At 38.7% G+C, this 23,050-nt stretch overlaps 2 protein-coding genes across 2 annotated transcripts in view; both read right to left on the bottom strand.

The window, feature by feature from the left end:
• The window catches only part of LOC135169531 (tyrosine-protein kinase receptor torso), an 81,314-nt gene extending 58,264 nt beyond the window's left edge, over positions 1-23,050 (bottom strand). The window contains exon 1 of the mRNA XM_064134602.1: positions 22,074-23,050. Coding sequence (XP_063990672.1) covers positions 22,074-22,178 — 105 coding nt within the window. The 5' untranslated portion in view covers positions 22,179-23,050. The remainder of the gene's footprint in view (positions 1-22,073) is intronic.
• Positions 2,478-9,019, bottom strand: LOC135169535 (uncharacterized). Its single transcript, XM_064134608.1, has 2 exons — positions 3,588-9,019; positions 2,478-3,514 (listed from the first exon to the last, which is right to left on the bottom strand). Exons 1-2 carry the CDS (start codon positions 3,966-3,968, stop codon positions 2,693-2,695), a joined length of 1,203 nt encoding a protein of 400 aa, XP_063990678.1. The 5' UTR covers positions 3,969-9,019; the 3' UTR covers positions 2,478-2,692.

The raw sequence follows: 23,050 nt of genomic DNA, 5'->3' as shown, positions 1-23,050 counted from the left end.
TGCTCCCACTCAAAAATATCAACGTTTGGGGGGGGGGGGGCTTTTACGCTGAGGCCCTCAAGGTTACAGGTTCCGGCACCGCGAAGACGAATTTGGGGTTTTCCCCACACCTCGGCGTCAGGCCCGCCACCTAAGGCAACCCGAATAAGATCTTAGACGCTGTTTCGTCGCCAACAACGAAATGATTTCTTCTCGGAATTTAATAATATTAAGTAGCAGTAATAATGATGGTTAGAGTAATGATAATTTAGGAATATATACAGGGTGTCCCAGAATTGAACGTCCAGATTTTAAACTTAAGTTGGGGGTGAAATTCTGGATCGAAAAGTCCTGAGCGACTTTTTGATCAGACGCACGCTCTTCCACTTATTCAGGGTTGAAGTTGGACGAATGAGGGGCGTTGAATACCCGGTCGCACGACGGTGAGGAAAACGTTCGAGTGTGGTGGTGTCCCCACCATACGCTACTACTCCCCTGCGGCGGCAGAAATAGATGACTGGCGGCGGTGGGTAAGATGAAGGGGGGGGGGTGAAAAAAATGAATACCCGCCCGCTACATAAAAATGATTTACTCCTCCCCTAATTAATGCCAAGGGATGAAACCAAGGGCATTCGATGGAGGAAGAAATTCCCCATCGATTGAGGCCCATTACATCTCTTAATCTAATCGAAAAGGAGAAAAAAACAGCGTTGAAAATTACAGCGCTGGAAAAAAAAACCCGGCGATTTAATTTTCTAAAGCCCCATTGGCCCTGTATGAGATTTTCATTTTTTCTTTCAGCGAAGGAGAAAAAAAATGATCAATCGCTGATGATTTTTTTTTGGGTGTTCATTTTTTTCATTTCCCTCCCCTTCCTCTTACCCGCCGCCGTCAGTCATCTCTTTCTGCCGCCGCAGGGGAGTAGTACCGTATGGTGGGGACACCACCACACTCGAACGTTTTCCTCACCGTCGTGCGACCGGGTATTCCACGCCCCTCATTCGTCCAACTTCAACCCTGAATAAGTTAAAGAGGGTGCGTCTGATCAAAAAGTCGCTCAGGACTTTTCGATCCAGAATTTCACCCCCAACTTAAGTTTAAAGTCTGGACGTTCAATTCTGGGACACCCTGTATAATAACGAGAGGTCGCGGGCTGGAGGCTCAAACTTTCCCATTCACTTTCTACTTTTTAAGGGTCCGCCATAAATCATACGCGTTCCTGGTTCCCTTCCTTTTTCTTCTTTTTTTCTCTCATTTTTTCTTCAAATGTTAGAAAACAGGGTTTGCCAATCCTTTCATACGTAGAGTCCAGTTTATGACATAATCCTTTGCCAGCCGTGTACTTGCTTCTTTTCCAAGGGTTCATTTTGCCCCAACGGCTAATTCCTAACACATGCAAAAGAATTTTCGCTTACATTCCAAATTCAAATATCCAGCTCGAAGGGTGGGGAGTTGTGACGAAGAGAGGATTCCCTCCTCCAGCCCTCGAACCTCTTAGACAAAGTTTAGTTCTATCAGCGCCATCGTGCGAAAGGGTGGCCTAAAAACCCTCAATTTTGTAACAGCGTGATCTCAAAGAAAAGGCAAGAGTGCAACCTAAATTCCAAAAATAAAATCACTGTATCCTTCTCGCTTGCTCGTGTACCCTTGTCATTTATAAAAATAAAATAACAATTTATAAAAGGTGTCTGTGTTAATCATAAGTGATTCCTTCAAAGACAAACTAAAAATAGAAGCCCTTACACATCTCGAGTGATATTAAATTGTTAGCTCGAGTGTAACAAACGTGTGTTGTTACAGACGCGTTAATTATTTTATTACCCGTATTTCTCTTAAAATACTCTCTAAATTTTAAATGGCTTATTTTTAAGAATAATGGAACAGTTTTCGTGTCCGTACATATAATACGAAGATTTCAGACAAAATACGAAATTTACATGAGTTGCTACACCCTAGGCATTACTGGACTGATCGAGCTGGAAGCACGCATCAAAGTAAGGGTTAACGATAGATATCATAAGTTGAAAATAACGATTTGTAGCTTCAAATTGTATCGTATTTATGTAGAATTTTATCGAAATTAGGAATTTCCCACCACATATACACAAAAATGATATAAAAATATCGTTTTTTCGTGTTTCGCAACATTCTAGATAGCTTGCAATTGAAAGTAGAGAATCGGGGAAACGGTCAAACATAAGGCTTCCATTCGGAAGCAAAAGTGTCCTTCGTTTCAACTTCAACATAAAAAAAATGGTGTCAAATGTTGGAAGCCCTTGGGTATCCCATTTTTCGGATAAAAAAGATGGAATAGTAGATTATGGCATGAGGACGATGGGGTTGGATTGTGAGGAGTGCAAACTTTACACGACTCACAATCCGACACCATCGTCCTAATGCCATAATCTTTTTTTATTTACGAAAGCGTATGACGGGTGGGCGAAGGGGCGCGGGAAAGGGGGAGGTGTTGGTGGGGCTCCGCTCCCCCCCCCCCCCCACTGAAAAACCGAAACAGACTTAATTAAAAAACATTTATTCTTTGGAAAAATACATAAACGATATAAACTAAAGAAAACGAATCTTAATCAGAATACTAAGAGATTAATAGTGCTTTAATATTATAAAATGTTTTTTGGTTAATAAGCTTCACAATAGTATGATTTCATCTTTGGATTAACACAACCATGGACAATAGAACCTAAGCCAAACGTTTTTATGGGTGATTTTCTTTGTCAGAGGTAGTAAATATATTAAAATTTGAGCAACCTGAAAAATTGATATTTATGGTTTGACCGGAACTGCGCGGAATATCGATCAGGGATCGCTGCTCCGCCAAAATGATGGGTTGATGAACGATTGCAGCTGACGAAAACGACTGGATGTTGAGTTTGGCTTTTTTTGTACTTGACTCGGGATGATCTGAAGTCGTCGGGTGAGCAAATATGGGAACTGTGGGAGCTGGTGGAGAACTGGATCCTGATGCAGATGGAGCATTCATTGTGCTTGTTGAAGTGGGAACTACTGACACTCCTCTAATGGCGTTGCTAATTTGACTGGATACAATGTTTTTCTGTTTCTGAGTGCTATGAGTATAACGATGGGGTGTTGAGGAAGATTTCCATCCTCCCAATTTTTTGAGAGCCATGAAATCAACCCCTGCCTCAGCTGCGATTGTTGCGCCTGTACGTCGAAATGAATGCCCGGTGAATGTATTGGGGTTTGCGAGGTCCAAATAGGTGGCGATCTGCTTCGGAAACTTGGCAATAGCATGTATGCCAATTACTTGGCGATGACATTGCCCTTTGCTGTATTTGATAAACAGATTTTTCCGTTCAAATCCTGATGGTCTCAAAGACAAGTACTTCTTCACGATATTACGGTATCCTCCAGTAAGCGAAAATCCCCGATTTTGACCATTTTTGGTTCTCTCCAAAACAAAGTTGATGCAGGTATGATGATCCTCTGCATGATTCAACGTCAAGTTGCAGAGCCCTGCTGCTCGACACAGATCATGAATCCCAATGATCGCTGTAACCTATGGATGGGAATATTTACTGAAAAAAATCCCTTCGACAACAATACTAATATTAGAATTATTATAAACATACCTTTTGTGGCAAGTACATCATGGCAGGAGCCTCTTCAATAAATCTCTGGATTTGCGTGGCAGTGAAAGTAGAAGCTTGCTTGGGCACGTGAGTTGATGCTTTCTCGTTGCCTGACAGAAACATGGTGAGCTTGTGATAATTTTCAATCTGATGGCTATCATAAACGTGGAGAGTCCTTTTCAACATAGAATATATAGCCCATAGTGATTTTGGTGCCATGGATCTCCCCAACATGTGAAAGTATCCTAACAGCACTTTCTCATTCACATTTCTGATTTTTTTTTCTTGCAAAAACGTTTGGAAAGTTTTGTACGTTTTCTCGTACACGCTTTTCGATTTTGTTGTTATCATATACGATTCAGCGTGTTTTGCCAACATCATCAGGAATAAATGATGTCTCTTCGTTGAGGTTCGGATCTGCCTCGGAAATGTTCTGGTATCCCAGAGAACTTATGGTAGCTGATGCAACCGAATCAGTGGATTCCTGCTCTTCACTAAACATCTCACCAGAAAGCACGTCCTCTGGAGTTTCAGGAACGATGCGATTCATTCTCCTTTTTAATAATTTTCACTCACTTGATATCTTTGTATTGCTATTGCTCAACTGTCATGTCACTCCGAAGTTACGGCAGTCTCCGTTAGTTAGGTGTTTAGCGGAGGGTAGGTAAGCACCTATAGTATCGGTGCTTACCTACCCTCCTAGAAAGCAGTACCTATACTCCTAGGTGTATGTTGGTGGAGTCCGGTGCTATGATGGCTAACCTATCGTCCTCAAACCAGGCGGATAGCTAGTGCTTTCCGCGCCTGAGTACCGAAAATATATTTTTTAGACGACTTAGGACTCTGATTTTTTGTTGTTTCTCCTGGCGTCCTATTGAAATTCTCAAAATTCACATGCATATATTTTAGTTTTCACCTCCCTTTCACTTTTGATTGAGTCTCATAAAGTTTTTCCCCTCATTGAAGTACAAAAGTGAATTTGTCCTGACTAATGCTTTCGCACAATTAGAACTTTAAAATAATGTTTATAATATTCTCCCTATCGGGTTTCGATTATTACATATGCTCTAGAAATTTTCATTTCAATTTTACGATCAATCTCTTTCATCGTACTACATTAGTCTCTATTGATTAAACTCAGATCGCTTCCTGTGTCGGTTACGGCTGATTATCTCGTGCCGATCATCTTCACTTTTTTCAATTGTTTCTCTCGCTGCTTTAGGCATGATGCGTATGAAGATTTGTCACTGCCCTCGGTATTTTGTCTCGTGTACTCTCCTTAGCGACGATCCACTACTTGCCCTCTGCTCTGAAATCAGCTGTTGTCTCGGTATTAGTGTCATCCTTGACACCTCACCTTTTATCCTCTGGTTTGACGCTCTGGCGCTCGTCTTTGCTTCACTTTTGATGGCTTTGTATTACATAAAACGACCGTTAAGTTCTCGGATTGTTTTTACTCTGAGGGCATATGAAGATCCCCTTCTGCTGTAATTTAGCATATTGTGTACCACTTTTTCTGACTTCGTCCCCGTAGTTGAGGGCGACGTTATCTTCGTCCGTTTTCATACTCGCACCCAATATTTCGTAACCGCAATAGAGTGACGAAAGGAACAACAAGCTTCGGGATAAAGTCAGTAGGTCAATATGGCAATCCGGGGCGACGAAGACGCCCCCAAGGATATCATCGCGGAGAGCACACCTTGAGATGATTAACGGAAGGGGGAAGAACCCGGGGGAAAATTCAATTGGCCGCTGGTATTCTTTCAGAGAACAAGACGGGTCACTAGGAGTGGTCCTAACCTACAGCGCTACCTCGAGAGGCTCTACCCTTACCCCTGAGAGTTGAGGTAAACAGGTAAATCAATGGAGACCATTAGGGATCTCTTGTAAGACTCCAGGCAGAGCTTGGCAGCGAACGGCTCCGCGTGCCAGCCGATGCGGCACTGCCTAATGAGTGGGATATGCGGGCTTTTAAGGCACTCATCCCCACTCTCGACTCACGGCAGGGTGGGGCGCGGTTTACCGGAAGGTGCTGCCACTGCCCGTAGTGTGAATATTCCCGACATTAGTCTCTCCTGGAGCGCGCGGAATTAACGTCTCTACTGATCGTTCCGAAGAACCGCTTCAGATCACCAGCTGAGTGACTCTAACGTGGAGCGCTCATACGCAATATGAGACCTGTGCTAATGCCGGCAAGTCTCGTATAATGATTGGGAGTATTTCCTACGTGTCTACCCTATGCTGTCGCCCTCCTCCCTCTAAACAGCTCGACCTGTCTAATCATCACACGCTCGGACAGCTCGACCTGTCCAGCTTTCGCACGCTCGAACAGGTCGAGCAATTCCCAGGAACAGTCGATAGAAGACAGAATTAATTAATTCAGAGAACTTTTCACACTAGCAAGTGTTTCATTCCTTCCCTCGATAAAAGAAAAGGAATAATTAGAGACAAAAACAATTATTCTAATGTCGTCGTCATTACATATTCGAGAACTTAGATAGAGCATAGCTACCTCCCAATCCTCTTGTGAAAATTCAATAGCGAATGAAAAAGATTTCCCCAAACATTTCCGTGCCTGGTGCCATGGGGCATTCCTCGAGACCAATGCTGAAACATCCACAATCTAACCATCACGAGTGGAATTTTCTCTAGAACCAGATGTGTAGATTTTTCCCAAAATTTTAAGAAGTGTCATCTTCAGTAATTTCCATTTGAAATTTACAATGATAGTTTTATCTTCTAGTTTGAGAAGAAAAGGAAGGTACCTATTAATCGCTGAGAAAGTTTCGGGTATGTCGTGATTACGGGAAAATTATAATCAAAATGTCCCCCCCCCCCGGCCATGGGAAATCACCGTTCTATTTGTCTCTGGGATCTAACTAAAACACATTCAAAAAAGTCTAAGGTTCGAGTCTATGTCTTCCTTATAATGTCTCTACAAATTATCTCTTCATAAATTGTATATTTCACGTCACATTCCCACAAAAATCTCTCAAATATTGCAGGTCTTTAAAACTTAATCTCTTGCAGTCGCGACAATAAAACAATTTTGACAAATTTCTCTCGCGCTTCACAGCGAAATCCGGTGGAGTTGTGTTAGAATGCCTCTCTCCTCCCATAAGTCACTCAGCGGTCAAGATTCCTCCCAAAAAGTTATCCGAATGGAAAGGAGTCCTCTTTGACCCTCAGCAGCACCTCCCCTGAAGTTAAATTTTCTTTTAAATCCTCACTAAAAAGAACACACCCTCAGGAGACGAAAGGGGAATAATGAGAGGGTTTTTGCGATTAGTTTTCACTCCGCTGTCGAAACGCTAACACCGATTTCCGTTCACGCATATCCGGATTTTATATTCCCCGTTGCCCGATCCGAGTACTTTGCCTTCATATAATTATCTTCATTGTTTGTTACATTGCACCAAAAAAACCTTAAATTACCATAAGTTTGTGAAGTGAAAATAAAATAAATCTTTGTAAAAATCTATTGAGCCTCCATTTTAAAATACAAAATTGTGATTTCAAACTCCGTGTTGTGCCTTATTTCTCCTTGTAAGAGAATAAATAATCAATATAAAAAATTCTTAATTTAGTCTTAATATTGTTTCGAGTGACGTTAATTTCAATAGCTCGACAAGTGCATGTGCTTATACGAAACAATAATTATGTGCACAATGATCAAACAACCTTCTCATTCCAAAACGAATCATAAAAATCGGCCCTATAATGGTAACATCACTTTTCACTTATTTATGGTAAAACAGTCTTATTTGTGAGCTGCATAACATGTTTATGTGTATAAGTGGTACAAGCCCGGTCACTAACAGATGCAATGCTTACTCATTGCAAACACACAATGAAATGAATCAACAATGACGTTTGGAGAGTAAAATAATTTGTTTATTCAATTATTATGATCACTGGGACCAGCATTTGGAGGACATTTCAATTGCGAAGTGTTGGACATTATTATAGTATTACAGGGTAAGAAAGAGTAAATACTGCACGCGTTTCAACACTTTTTTCCACTTACTAATCAAATATTATTTTCACTTAATTCACTCAAAAGGTAGTGTACAGAATGAATGTTTGCTATGACCTAAAACTAACTAACTATTCCTCGTGAGGCCCAAAGCTTACACCCAAGTGTTGTATACCCCTATATTTCACTTTGTATTTTACATTAATATTTCTATTTCCCATTCATTTATTGCTTAGGGCATACCCCAACTACGTCTGGCCCAACTCTTAAACCTATCATAAACCCTGGCGCCATTACGAATTTTCTCAATTACCCATTTACTAGAAGCTGGCATCTGCATCCCTAAAAAATAGCCATGCTTCCTTCCATCCCCGCCATTTCCTCCTTGTGTCCTCAGGTAAGCAACTGAGTACTCTAACATTATTCTTGTTAAACAGTTAGATCCCGAACTTCACCGAGAGCACTGAGTCAATTCTAAGATCAGAAATCTCTTTGAATACATAAATCTGTAGTCACAATATTTACACGTTGAGTGAATTTCCTAATAAATATCAGTTTTTATTTAAATATAAATTCTGTGTTTTGAATTTATTACGAAAATCCAACACAAGCCCCAGAGAGCAGTATAGCTCCCTTCTCTTGCACCCATCTTGGTCATCTCTGGTCACCAGATGTATGTTGTGGAAAACTACAGTGGATAATCGCCATGGGGACGTCTCTTTCATTATTCTATTGGAGGAGGGTCTCGCGAAAAAAAAAAGAATAATAATTTCGTCATTCGAAAATATACTAGATAGCAGAGTGAATTTTGTCGTTGGATACCGGAGTAAACGTACTCGTTTTTGATAGTCCACAAAAATAAAAGAAGTTTATTCGTTTGTCTGGGAGTACAATTTGTTGAGACAACCAGTCGTGTCCAAAGTTGTTCGTAAAGTGAGGTCTACAAGATATATTTGGGAGAGTTTGAGGGATGACCATGTGATAGCTATTAGAGGATTGGAGTAGGGATAGAGAGTGGACATATGGGCCTGAGGATCAGAAAGGGTCTTGAGTGGGACTCTTTGCACGAAAATCTTCTAAATGAGGGTTGTTTATTGGGGAGAAAGTTGGAATGGTTTTAGGGTAGGATTATGCTTTTAACGGCTTAAGGTTTTAATTATAAGGTTTTAAGGAGAGGAAAAATATGGTTCTAGGACTGGAATTTTGGGGTATACAACATTGTATTGGGGAAAGCCCCGAAATCCAACAATCATATGACATGAAACATATGACATGAAACCTTTACTCATTCGTTGAAATCGTGGATATGCTGCGGACTCGAAATTAATCGGATGCGCCTTGAAATAATACAGGGAATGTTGCACTTGTAAGACATGAAGTTTATTGCCCCAAGTTCGTGATATGGACAATAGGTTAGAAGCGACTAATTCCTCCTTCGAAACTTCGAATGTAACTGGTCCAAAACTATTCTAAAGTCAGCATAAGTTTTAACATCGGGTATAACCCGAAGTCTCCCCTCCCTTCTCCCTTCATGTGGGTAACGCAGTAATATCCTGAAATTACGCATGCGCGAAGAAGGGAGGGGGAAGACTTCGGGTTATACCCGATGTTAAAACTTATGCTGACTTTAGTATAATTTTGCAAATCCATTCAGGGTCTCGTCTAATTCTTCTGGCAAGAGGAACCCATATTAAGGTTTAAATTTTCTTATTATTTGGTTGTATAAACTAATCCAAGCTAAAGTAGGTAATGGTCAAATACATGGATTTGCCGACGCATCAACAGCTGCCATGGGAGCAGTCGTTTATCTACGAGTTCAACGAGACAACGAAACACCAACAATCAGCTTGGTGTGTGCAAAAACAAGAGTTGCACTACTGAAAAAGCTGACGATTCCACGCCTGGAGCTAACCGCGGCCCTTCTGCTAACAAAAATTGTCAGCTGGGCACAACGCACATTGGAAATGAACGGAGAGACATACCTTTGGTCTGATTCTTCAGTAGCTTTGGCATGGATCAACAGCCATCCATCGAGATGGAAGGAATTCGTTCACAATAGAGTAACGAAAATCCAGGAAGAGTTACCAACAGCCGTATGGAGACATGTTGGTGGGATTTACAACCCTGCTGACTGCGCTTCACGTGGCATTTCACCGAGTCAACTCAACGAACATCACCTTTGGTGGAAAGGGCCTGACTGGCTAGTAAAACCGCCGTCAGACTGGCCACAAAATACCACCAGTGCTCCAACGGAAGTCTCTCTTGAAGAGAGACCAGCAACAGCTCACCCAGTAGCTGCTGAAGCTAGGCAGCATCCACTGACAGAGTTCCTCAACAGATATTCTACTTTATCAAAAGTATTACAAGTCACCGCAATGATGAATGCGGGCGGGATGTTTAAACTATACCTAAAAAACGCCCCCCAACTCAACGACAAGTGATCGATGAATTTCAGGATACTTCCGGGGTTCATCGGGTCACTGTTCATCGGTCTCGGTGACGAACTTGAGACCTCCCCCCAAATCAGTCTTTCAACGTACATTCAACGTATCAGTCAACTTATTCCTATCTTTCAACGTACATTCAACGTATCAGTCAACTTATTCCTGTCTTACAACGTATCTCCAACGTACCGGTCAACGTAATTCTACCTTTTCGCATTATTCAACGTCTCTCAACTAAATTTCGAACCTCAACGATCCAGGATTTCACACGGGTGAAACCCAACGAACTTTGTGAAACTTGTATAGTTTTTTACAATTAGTGACAATAAACATACGAAGTTTTTATAACTTAGTGTCGTGTGTCTTCAACTGCATCTCACTACACCAATCCCAATTTTTCCGACGCCCGACCACCCAAAATCACGTTCCTCAACTAAACATTGGTCAGGTTATGGTATTACTTGACGCTTGGTTGTAAACGAGACTTTATGGCATGGCCTAAGTGAAGGACGCATGCAACCAACATTTCCTTTACAACATGTCCTAGGAGATGAGCTTTGGAATTTTATAATTTAATGGTCTATTGCGAAAATACTGAATATATCAAATAATCGCGTGCACACATACAGGGTCCCAACATATATTAACACCTAGTTTTGACTCCAAATATACGAGTCGCACTCTATTAATAATGAAGTGACACTAGAAGCATTAATAACGTGTTCACTGATTATTGACCTTCGACTCAACAAGTTTTTCTTCTCCTCACTCGTCAAACTGCACCGACAATCCACGAGATCAATTGAATCCATTAACAGTTCGTACTGAAATTTAATAGTGCAGTCATTCACTATTAGAATTGGAATAGTTATAACGATTCAAACCTGTGAATGTTTTGTTATTCTCGTTTATTTTATAGGTTCGAAAGGCACAACCGCTCTGGTCCGTTTCTTTAGAGGAACTAACTAAAAAGACTAAAGGGCCTCATGCGCTTCTGTATAGACCCAAGAAAACGACACACACATCATACCCCAAACTTCTCAGAATTTTCACCGATAAAAATGTTTTCCAATCTCAAGTGGAAACATGAGAATAAAAGAAATACCAATCGTACCAAGACGTATTCAATCCAACTGTAAATTAATTTTTGTCAAAAAATTGTCATAATAGGAAATAGCGTTTCAAGGGATGAAAATTATACCAATTCATCGATCGGATTTTCGTTCTGAACACATTCCAACGTATATGGTAACTGACCCGGGCAATTTATAGGTAATTAACAACAATCCAAGTTTTGCCTCAACATAAGTGTGCACGTAATTATTGTTTTATTTGAACACGTGTACTTTTCGAGCTATTGAAATTAACGTCACTCGAAAGAATATTAAGACTAAGTTAGGAAATTGATTTTTTAATTGTTTATTCTCTTACAAGGAGAAATAACACAGAATACAGAAGTTTAATATTCACAGATTTTATATATTTATGTTGTGGAACCAATAGAATTTTATAGAGATTTAATTTATTTTCAAAAACTTCACACACTTATGATAGTTCGAGGTTTTTGGTGAATGGTAGCAAACAATAAAAATAAGGGTGTACAGGCAAGGTGTTCAGGTCGCGGAAAGCGGAATAGAAAAACCCGGATATGTCTGTACGGAATCGGTGTTTATATTTCGATCGCGTATTTTAGACTGAACTCAAAAACTCTTTCAGTATGCCCTTCTCTTCTCCTGAGGGTGTTTCCTCCTTTTTGAGGATCTTAAAGGGAGTAGGGGGGGGGGGGGAAAGCTGAGTTTTGATTGGCGAAAATTTGACTTCAGGGGAGGTATTTCTGAGGATCGAAGGAGACACCTTTCCATTCGGATAACCTTTTTTGAGAGGAATTTTGACCGCTGAGGGACTGGCGGGAGGAGAGAGGTATACGGAGACAGCTGCAAAGGATTAAGTTGTAAACAACTGCAATATTTGAGGAATTCGTGTGGGAATTTGATGTGGAAGATGGACTTTATGAAGAGGCAATTCTGTAGAGACCTTGTACAAGCAGAGACCCGGACATTCAACGTTTTTTGCATTTGGTTTTGAGGAGATCGTAGAGATAAAGAGAATGGGGAATTCCCATGCCCGGGGAGAAACCTTTTAGTTATAATTTTTCCGTAATTACGACATACCCGAGACTTTCTAAGATTGATAACTACCTTCCGTATCTTTTCAAATTTGGAGATGAAACAATAAGTGTAGAGTCACAGAGTGGAATGAATGTTTTTTCTCCTATTGATGATAAAAATTATTGCTGAAATTATTTTTTCATATATATATATCATCTTAAACTATCAATTATTAATACATTTAACGACCCTCCCCGCCCTCGGAAAATTAGAATAATTCAGCGTGAAATTGTTTCTGATTGCGTCACGATTTTGTTCATCGCTATGACGTACATCTACTTTATTGAGGATTGAGAAAATTCACTCGATGATATGAACCATAACAGTAGATTGAGCGCGCAACTAACGGCCACAGACCTTCATGCAATCAAGGTTATGTCAGCGATTGTAAAATGCATACGTGGCCTCTAGTAAACACCAAAAGCCTACCAGATGTGCGCGCGGTTGACGTTTCGAGAGGTTACAGCACTATTTATCTCAGACAAGAATATCACGTCAAAAATATCACAAACAAAAATATAACAAGCAAACATGTCACCGATAAGAATATTATTGAGTGCCATCGCGCAGAAGCTTCAATTTTCGGTATTTCTTATCATTTTCCTTTCATTCCTCTTTTTCCCAATTTAGCTGTCCCAGAAATTATTTTATTCAAAGAGAACGTATTTCCCCGCGTTCATAAATTCATAAATCGAAATTATATTCACTATTTTTAATCCTCAGTGCAGCTGCCCTCTCAATCGTTTTATTATGGTATTTATACTATATTTTCTCCAAATCTAGAAATAATTAAATTCCTCGTGAAACAGCTATAAAAGACCCCTCGTCCACATTTTCAATTTTCTTTCTAGATTTTAATACTCATTTATTCAAATATTTCTGCGTTTTTGGGTCGTTTATGACTATCCAATACCTTCATAATGAGCCTTAATAAGGTTTTATTTGCACCAATCGGTTCGTCTCGATAATCTCTCATCACGGGCTGCACCTACCCTAGGGAACCTAAGACTGCCGCTCCCTTCCACCTCTCCCGTAACCGGAAAAACCTCCCAATTTCTCAAAAATAGGTATTTGCCACCTCTTTTGCATATCTCCACCAATGGGAAAACTTCTAACTTTAGACTCGTTCGTTCGGCATTGCCACCACCGTTTAGCATATAAGACTAATATTGTAAAATTGTGAGTTAGTTGAATTTTAAAACCTCTTGCTAGTTACATCTAGTAACAACTGTGCCCTTTTTTGAATCAATAGAAAGGTAGTGAAAACAACAAAGTGAAGTGTTTACATCCGACAAACCCAAGTCTTCCAATATTCACCCGTCACATCCTCACTCACTCCAACTCTTTTAAAAACCTTCTGAACTAGTTACACAAGGAACCTATTCGGCGTGTAATAGTTGGGTGGATAGTGTATCAACTCAGACCTCTGGAATTTAGAACTCCAGAGGAATAAGATTGATTTCATTATTCATCACCAAAGAAATATCACCGAGGAGAATATCACATCTGCAACATTACAAACAACAATGTCGCACATACAGCGTGTGGTCTGTGAAAGCGTTCCACATTATTTTACATGTCAGTTATTTTTTCGTCCTTTAAGGCACGAAAAAGGACGAGGTTGTTTGCATTATATATTTTTGATCGTTGAGCGACTCGGATGAGCGGATGGAGAAAAACATTTTTTTTTTAAACATCTGTTGGAGAAAACCGCATGGAGCTTTCAGTCAGAAAATTCCGCGTTCAACAAGGCCACTTCCTCCAAAATTATTCTTAAAACTCATACGGTCCCATACTTCACTCCCATCCAGAACTTCTTATAATAAAAAAATTCTCTCAATTCTCTCTGCAACCTAATCCCTTGCTAGCCGTGCTTTTATGATTCGAAATTTTCCCGTTTTATTAGAGAAGGTTGCCGATACCTTCTTCACCACAAGCATGCATTTTTATGGCTAATCTTTTCCTTTGCCCAACACCCCCAAAAACGGGACAAAACATCCTCAAGATGAGGAAGATTGAAGTAGCCAGGTCAGTCGAATAACATGAAGTGAACGAACAACGTGACTTTGGAATTCTCACGCTCATCCGGGTCATTCCATTTTAATCGGAATTTAAATATTTGAGCAAATAAACATAAAAATAAAATCATCGTGTATTGCAAATCCAAATTTATAGTGCTGTATTGTATTTTGATTTAGAATAACATTAATGTAAAGTAAACTTAATTTAAGTGACAGTTTTCCAATATAGTTATTTTTATTCTTTCAAGTGAAATTAATTCTTTAGCTTGAGAAGTGCGCGGGATAATTTAATCAATTTCACGCACAGTTATATCAAATGTAATTTTGAATAGTTTCCGTTTTGTACGGCTAGAGAGCGAACGGCGGAAAAAGAAGGATGAAAAAAATGATGGCGACGGCCAAAGAGGATTGACTGAAGTAGAGACTCAGTTCTGGGAGTTTGAGTGACGCCAGCGGCATCGTAGTACCCCACCCCGGAAGAGGCAGAGCGCCATACGCAATGTTGCAGTTGCTGCCCGTCGACCTACTCAATAATTCCTCATTAGCAACCTCGCTATCGGAGGGACTAGTTAAAAATGGAGATATAGTCAGTCTGCCTCACAAAAATGCTTTTTATCCCATTGAAATTAGATAATAGATGAGCAGAAAGGAGGATATGAGGAAGCTTCATTTAAAATTCAGGGGATTGGGTAGGCGATAGGAAGACTAAACCCAACTCCTTGTTTCTTGATTCGCGGTTGCAAAGAAATTCTCAAAATGAGAATTATGTGTAGTGAGATAGGGATTAATTAAGAATTATTTGCAATTAAAAACGGGCAGATACCCCATCATTACGTGTGGCGCCCTGTCCCTTCTGGGGTGAGGTACTACGACACCACTGGCGTCACTCAAACCCCCAGAACTGAGCGTCTACTTCAGTCAATCCTCCTTGACGACAGCTGTCTGGTGAAGATGTGAGAATGAGGTGAGTGAAAAGAAAGGTGTTAGATCGTTTGGAAATTAAAGAGATTTTGTTCCTTTCTATATTAATAAAAAATTACGTTCACTGAAATAAATGAAGAGTTGTTTATTTTAAAATATTAACATTAATATTAACATGTCCATTCTGCCAGACATGGGGAATAGAGACCAGGAGGCTGAACTGTAGTGGGTCTATCCTCGAGATTCCGCGACAAAGTCTTCTTCCGTGCAGTAATCGTATTATAAATCGTTTCGCTTCATTCGCTTTAGTCGACCTCGTATACGTACTCTAGGTCATTGTATTAGTGTCGCGGCCAAGGTATATTACTTTCTATGGTGTTTCGAATCGAATTAAGAGCATATGAATGAAATATTATTAAAATCATGAAAAATACGACTCTCAGTGCTGACTAAAGGGTGTGAGAAAATTATACAATTATAAAATTATACAATTGATCAGAATAGGGAAGATATACAATGAATTCTTGAATAAAATGTATTCAATTGAATCCTAATGTCAGGAAAAATTGATGTACAATTGTGCGGTTGAAAACTTCAAGTCAGACCCCTCTTTCAATTCAATTACGTAGCAAACCTTCGTCTCGATAATAACACATCCCACCAGCATCCAAATACAACTATAACGGAAAATATTATTTCGCATTATTCTCATGTGAATGATTGTCCCTTTGAATTAATATAATAATTATATATGTGATGTAAATGAAAATTAACTTTCACCCGCGGTAAACAAATCGTACCTTACAAGTCTTACTTCGATGTTAAATCGTTTCACTTTTCGAGGAGCCCATTGATGATATATATTTAATGATTTCTCGGAATTCACCAGTAACAGCGATGTGAGATAAAATTATTTGAGATTTGGACTCACTCAGATTCTGAATAGGCATTTTGTCTTTATATATATCTATTAACTAACACAGCTACTATTCTCCCACTCCCGACATGGAATAAACCGACTGAAGCACCACATACATACTTTGGGCACGTTTTGGACAATGTTAGTTCGGCCTCCTGGTCTCTATTTTGTTTATGAAACCTATGATGTCCTGGGGTGAACAGTATAGAAGACGCGATTACTCAGCCACTTTAATTCGCAAGTTTTTGAATTATTATTTAAAGATAAAGTTTTAATGCCGTAGGAAAATTTTGGAAAAAATCCAAAAGAACAACCATAATGACAAACAATGAACAAGGGATAAATAAATTGACTGTCCTGAGGAAAACCGTTGCAGGAAAACATAAATGTCAAGTTGTTGAGTTCTAATCTATTTTATTACCCTCAAAACCTCTGCATAAAGGCTGTTCTTTGAAAAACCAAAGGTTAGAGACAAAAGTCAATTCAACGGTCACGGCCTCAAGTCATGAAATTTGAGCACTGATTATCTTAATGATTTTCTGGTTTACATCTTCAACACATGTGGGATACATTGTTCATTGTCTTGGTGGGTAGGGAGAAATCTAAAACTCCAAAAGGAAAATTTGTGTGCGTCATTTTTGGGGACTGGTGGGGGTTACTGGACCCAACCCTTATGAGTTCAAGTTGAGATAAGTTAGTTCTAACACAAACTTTCTGCTAGCAGCTTCTCTCCGTTAGTCTTTTCCTGTATTTTTCAAGAGCTTGATAAGGATCAGTCATAAGAATAACTTTTATATAAGGATCCAATTTTACATTCAGTTTTTACCAAATAAAAGTGTTAAAGTGCTCTCCTAAGCAGTTGTCTTATTAATTTATTAACGAATTACCCAATAATTCAATTGACCTGAACCTGGAGGAGTCGACTTTCATGGAGTCCTCGTCAGAGGTTCAGCGGCTGACAGATCCACCTTCAACGTTTGGCGTTATTAAAAAATATTTTCAATGGCGCCACCATCCTACTGGTGATATTGATAGGACATAAAAAAAAAAAAAAAAAAGAGAGTTGCCTCCTAAGCATCACTACGTGAAGCTTTCGACTATGCTGTACGTCGCAATTGCATACCAGCATTTGTTTTGTCTCATTCATCGGCTTACTCTTTTTGCTGTTTTAAGTTTTTCCACATTCATACTATCAATTTGGCTGTGGTGTTTATTTATCCTCGCATCCTCATGTGAGAATACGAGTGGATTGATAGGACATAACATGCGACACATCATGTTTTTTAACAAATATTTTGGCCTCTTTTGCCCTCTTTCAACCACCACAAATGAATTATGGTAAGAGGAACCACCGGAAAATCCATACCTGTACAGGTGCCTCTGCCCGACCGAGAGCCTCACGCTCATCGGGACCTCAGGTTTTGTCAAATTCACGTCCGCTGGGATTTGAACTCACAATCCTTCGCACACTAGGCTAGCGCCTAACCGCTTCGACCACCAATGTCGGTTCGTAAATAATGTTAATATTTCTCAAAGTTTGGAATATTGCCAATATTGGCAGAGGTGAACATGTAGTGGCCGCCCTCAGGTCCCAATTGGGATGTCATAATCAGGTATCAGGTGTATCGATACTGGGGCCTTTTCTGCCGAAAGGTCCTTTTAATAAAGATTTTACTCAGGTATAATTCATTTAATTTGATTACTTCCAATAATCTCAGCCGACGATTTTCGAGTTAATTAACCACAAATAATGTGAACTAAGAATTATCGATTATAATACCGGAAGACCTTGAAAGTGATTGGATAATTTCGCGATTGTTTTGTTGTATAGGAACGAGAGGGTTAATGGCCTATTAAAATCTAAGAAATGAATTTCCGCGTCGCACTCGGGATTTTAATAAGCCAATCGTATTCCTATCATTATGATGCAAGTAAACATGAGGGAAATTACACGATTAATTTTGAAGGTCGAGGGGTATTCAGAGGATTATTTTGTGCGTTCTGATTGCAGCCAATCGGAGTATCATTTGGGGGTTACGTGGTATCTTCCACCAAAGTTTGTCAAAATCGTGGCAAACAATTGACTCTCATAATTCACCTGTTGCCAGGGGAATTAATCCATTTAATACTACAAGAGCTCAAAAATTATTAGGTTCCTTGCAAACAAATGACGGGGTCATATTTTTCAGGGGATTATTTTTTTCATCCCAATTTCAACCAATCAAATGGTGGCATTTCCCGTCACGTGGTACAAGTAAAATGTTTTTACTTCGGATATTTTTCGAATATTTTTCTGTTTGTTGCTAAGCAACGAAAAGATCCCATGAACATTTTGTAGGCATTTCAAACACCAAAACTGTCATTAGAAAAAATTAAGTTCGAAGACTTTACCTCGACATGAGCAGATTTGCAGGAGAATCCTTGGACATTATTGATCAAAAAATGAAAGAAAAATCCTAATAATAGGGTGAAGACAAAATCCACAATTTGGAAACAATTTTCTGCATTTTGTGCAGACAGAAAATATACGCTGGAAACTACAACTACGAGTGAAAACCATACCATACCATATGACGGGAAATGCCAGACATTTAATTGCTTGAAATTTGAAGGAAAAAAATAATCCAGCCAAATACCTTTCGACCTTCAAAATTAATCGGATATTTCCCTCCAGTTTCCCTGCATAGCACCGATCGGGATAAGTTTCGCAGAAAAACTTTATTTTTAACCTGCAAAACTAATCCCTCTCGTTGCTACGCAACGAAACTTTCGAGAAATATCCGATAATTTTGAAAGTCTTGGGATATTATTATTGATTATTTTTCCCACCCAAATTTCAGCCAATAGAATTGCACCATTTGTTGATATTTTGTATAGCCTACCTCGAATATCAGCGATAATTTTTTGAATATTTTGGTAAACAAACGACACTTAACCAAATAAACCTCTTTTCATGTCATGGCACAATTCTCTTGGCCGAAATTTGGATAGAAAAAATAATCCCCTGAATACCACTCGAGCTTCAAAATTATAGAATATTTCCCTCTAGGTTCCCTGCATACAAATGAAGTCGTCAAGTTTTTCAGGAAAAATCACTCGTGCTTCGCACTCGTGATTTTTTAGCCTGAAAAACTTGACTCCTTCATTTGTTTGCAACGAATCTATCGGGAAATATTCGATAATTTTGAACCACTTGTGGTATTATATGTGATTATTTTTCCTATCCAAATTTCAGCCGATAGAATTGCCCCATTTGTTGATATTTTGTATAGCCTACCTCGAATTTCAGCGATTATTTTTCCCAGCCAAATCTTGGCCAATAGGATTGCACCATTCGACGTTATTTTATATAGTCAACACGGTATTTCAGCGGAAATTCTTGGAAATTTCACTGGAAATTTTGCATGTTGCCTATATAAAAAAAAACAAATGATGAAGTAACCCTCAATTGTATCTGACAGATTAAATGGCAAAAAAAAAATAATCACATATAATACCACAAGTGGTTCAAAATTATCGAATATTTCCCGATAGATTCGTTGCAAACAAATGAAGGAGTCAAGTTTTTCAGGCTAAAAAATCACGAGTGCGAAGCACGAGTGATTTTTCCTGAAAAACTTGACGACTTCATTTGTATGCAGGGAACCTAGAGGGAAATATTCTATAATTTTGAAGCTCGAGTGGTATTCAGGGGATTATTTTTCCTATCCAAATTTCGGCCAAGAGAATTGTGCCATGACATGAAAAGAGGTTTATTTGGTTAAGTGTCGTTTGTTTACCAAAATATTCAAAAAATTATCGCTGATATTCGAGGTAGGCTATACAAAATATCAACAAATGGTGCAATTCTATTGGCTGAAATTTGGGTGGGAAAAATAATCCCCCGAATACCACTCGAACTTCGAAATTATCTGATATTTCCCTCAAGGTTCCCTACAAACAAATAAGCTTGTCAAATTTTCCAGAAAAATCACTCGCGGTTTCGCGCTCGTGATTTTTAGACTGGAAAACTTGACACGTTAATTTGTTTGCAACGAACCTATCGGGAAATATCCGATAATTTCGGAGCTCTTGTGGTATTATATGCGATAATTTTTTGATAATTTTGATAAGCAAACGACAACTTAACCAAATAAACCTCTCTTCATGTCATGGCACAATTCTATTGGCTGAAATGTGGATGGGAAAAATAATCACATATAATACCACAAGCGCTTCAAAATTATAGAATATTTCCCTCTAGGTTCCCTGCATACAAATGAAGTCGTCAAGTTTTTCAGGCTAAAAAATTACGAGTGCGAAGCACGAGTGATTTTTCCTGAAAAACTTGACTCCTTCATTTGTTTGCAACGAATCTATCAGGAAATATTCGATAATTTTGAAGCACTTGTGGTATTATATGTGATAATTTTTTTCATTCCAATTTCAAGCAATTAAACGTCTGGCATTTCACGTCGTATGGTATGGTATGGTTTTCACTCGTAGTTGTAGTTTCCAGCGTATATTTGCTGTCTGCACAAAATGCAGAAAATTGTTTCCAAATTGTGGCTTTTGTCTTCACCCTATTGTTAGGAACATTATTTTTAATTTTCTGATCAATAATCTTCAAGGATTCTCCTCCAAATCTGCTCATGTCGAGGTAAAGTCTTTGAACTTGATTTTTTGTAATGACAGTTTTGGGGTTTGAAACGCGTACAAATTGTTTATCGGATATTTTCATTGCTTAGCAACAAACAGGTAAATATCCGAAAAATATCCGAAGTAAAACTCTCTTACTTGTACCATGTGACGGGAAATGCCACCATTTCATTAGTTGAAATTGGGATGAAAAAAATAATCATCCTAATTTCGCTCAATAGAATAGTAATCATGAGGCGCCATAAACCCAACAGTATATTCTGTCTACCAAAATGGACGAAGGTCACGTGGACTGACCAACCCACTGTTTTTTAGATATATCAACATAGAAAATTACCCGCGAAATTTTCAAAAAAAATATCAGTCGAATTACGTGTTGATTGTCCCAAAAACAGTCGAATCATGCGATTCTATCGGTTGAAATTCGTATGGGAAAAATAAGAATAAAATTGAACGTGAAGCTCTACCGTGACCCCGAACATTGCACTTTGATTAGTTGAAATCTGAACGGAAAAAATAATCAATTATGTTGCTAATCGACACCTCCTATTATTCTCCAAGTCTTTAATCATAGATGAGTAATCATTTATGCACGATTACTAATTAAAATGACTCGATTATTAATTGGGAAAAAATGTCCGATTAACGCATTACTATTGACCCCGTTTAATTCTTCTTCAATTATTCAAAGAAAAATTAATCAAATCTGGATATTTCCATATTGTCATCAATTAGTAGGATTAATTATTATTGCCTATCCTCGGTACAATGTTCGTCACGATATACAGTTAGACATTCATCGTATATCGACTTAACTTTGTTTGTCATTTAAATGCTATCAGGAAGAGGAAATAATTGTTCATCGGTTGATACCATGCAATATCTTTTTCCTCGCGCAGATTCGCATGTTCTGATTGATGACCTTGAACGTTTAATTTATCGTCTATCTTAGAGCAGATTACTGGGCGATTTTAGTATTTATGAGCTCTAGAGGGGCTCAATAATCGATAAAACAATTCAGCGTTCAATAGCCTCTTCAAAGAGACAGCAGTTACAAACCAAAATCACATTCGGAATTCATATATTCGTCGTCCAATGCTAAATATTTCAAGCGTTACATACTGGTTTTTGAATTTTTTCTGATGTTTGCTTTTAATAATTCAGTTTATCGGAGGTCTACGTTTTTATCGATAGTCTGTAACGATGATCAATACAACTGTGTCAACTTGTGTTACATTAAGTATTGTCACACTAGAATTTAATTTTTTTTTTATTGAAAACTCTATTGGAGTTAATGGGGATTGTTAAAATATATGGTAGAGATGGTATCATGAGAATGTGGATGGTTTCGAATAATTTCGAAGGCTTCTTGATAAGACATATTATCTTTTTGACTTACTTGTTGACACTGCGACATACATCCAACATATTTTTGCACATCATCCACAGTAAATGCCCTCGTTATACCACATGTTAACAGAATTATTAAAATTTGAAAAACCATCTTGTTAATCACGATTTCATTATTACAATCAACTGGTGGTAGTCAACGTTTATGAAAAAATATAGTCACGAATTTTCCATTATTAGTATTTATCAAAAATTTTGAAGGCAATTATTGATAAGAGTTCACATTTGCAAAATGTATTTGTTAAACTGGAAATATCGGTGTTGATGTCAGTATAAACTTTAAAACCTGTGTATTGCATTTCTTCTTTATTTTTTGCTTGTCAATTTTTTTTTATCGACAAGGAGAAATAGTGACGTACGGACACTCAACGTTCACTGCCAACGATGTATTTCACAATAAACTCGTATTATCGAGGGGAAGAAGAATTATTGGAGTATCCGGGTGTCACAAATTATTCACTATCGACATTCATTTCGAGGATTTATGATTTCACTTCCTCTTCACCTTTTGTTGAACTATTTTTTTTTTAATGTATGAGAGTGCGTGTGAAATGGACGAACGTAAGTGCGGTTTCAAAGATAGATCGAAGACGCACGCGAGCGCTGTGACGATAACAACGAAAATGAATATATTGAGTACACAGCGCGCTTTTTGCCTCTTTCCTTTACCGAGACGAACAGGTAACAGATTCATCTGAACGAGTCTTGTACATTGAATTAATTGACGAACGGATTAACATTCTACTAATTGCTTACAGTCCAGCATTATTAATGCGATTGCTTCATTTTTATTGGAAAATGATAATTGCGGATAAATGGGAATAGATAACGTCGGGTTTACACCCGAAAAAATCGGGTTTTTTCTCAAAATTATATTCCCGCCTTTTTTGCCTTTTTGGTGGCCAATTGGCCCGGGTAGGATGGTTGTCTGACTTGTTCAAGGCGCGCGTTCCGATCTGACGTATT

Source organism: Diachasmimorpha longicaudata, chromosome 15, assembly GCF_034640455.1.
Source record: "Diachasmimorpha longicaudata isolate KC_UGA_2023 chromosome 15, iyDiaLong2, whole genome shotgun sequence".
Taxonomy (NCBI): Eukaryota; Metazoa; Arthropoda; class Insecta; order Hymenoptera; family Braconidae; genus Diachasmimorpha; species Diachasmimorpha longicaudata.
The sequence above is the reverse complement of the archived record's forward strand: the minus strand, read 5'-3'. Positions and strand labels throughout refer to the sequence as shown.

What these genes read in the sequence shown, in the direction of transcription:
- LOC135169535 (XM_064134608.1), bottom strand. Translation starts at nt 3,968, where the DNA reads ATGATGTTGGCAAAACACGCTGAATCGTATATGATAACAACAAAATCG. An exon ending in TGATGTACTTGCCACAAAAG is followed by an intron (nt 3,515 to 3,587) that starts GTATGTTTATAA and finishes TCCCATCCATAG; the next exon opens with GTTACAGCGATCATTGGGAT.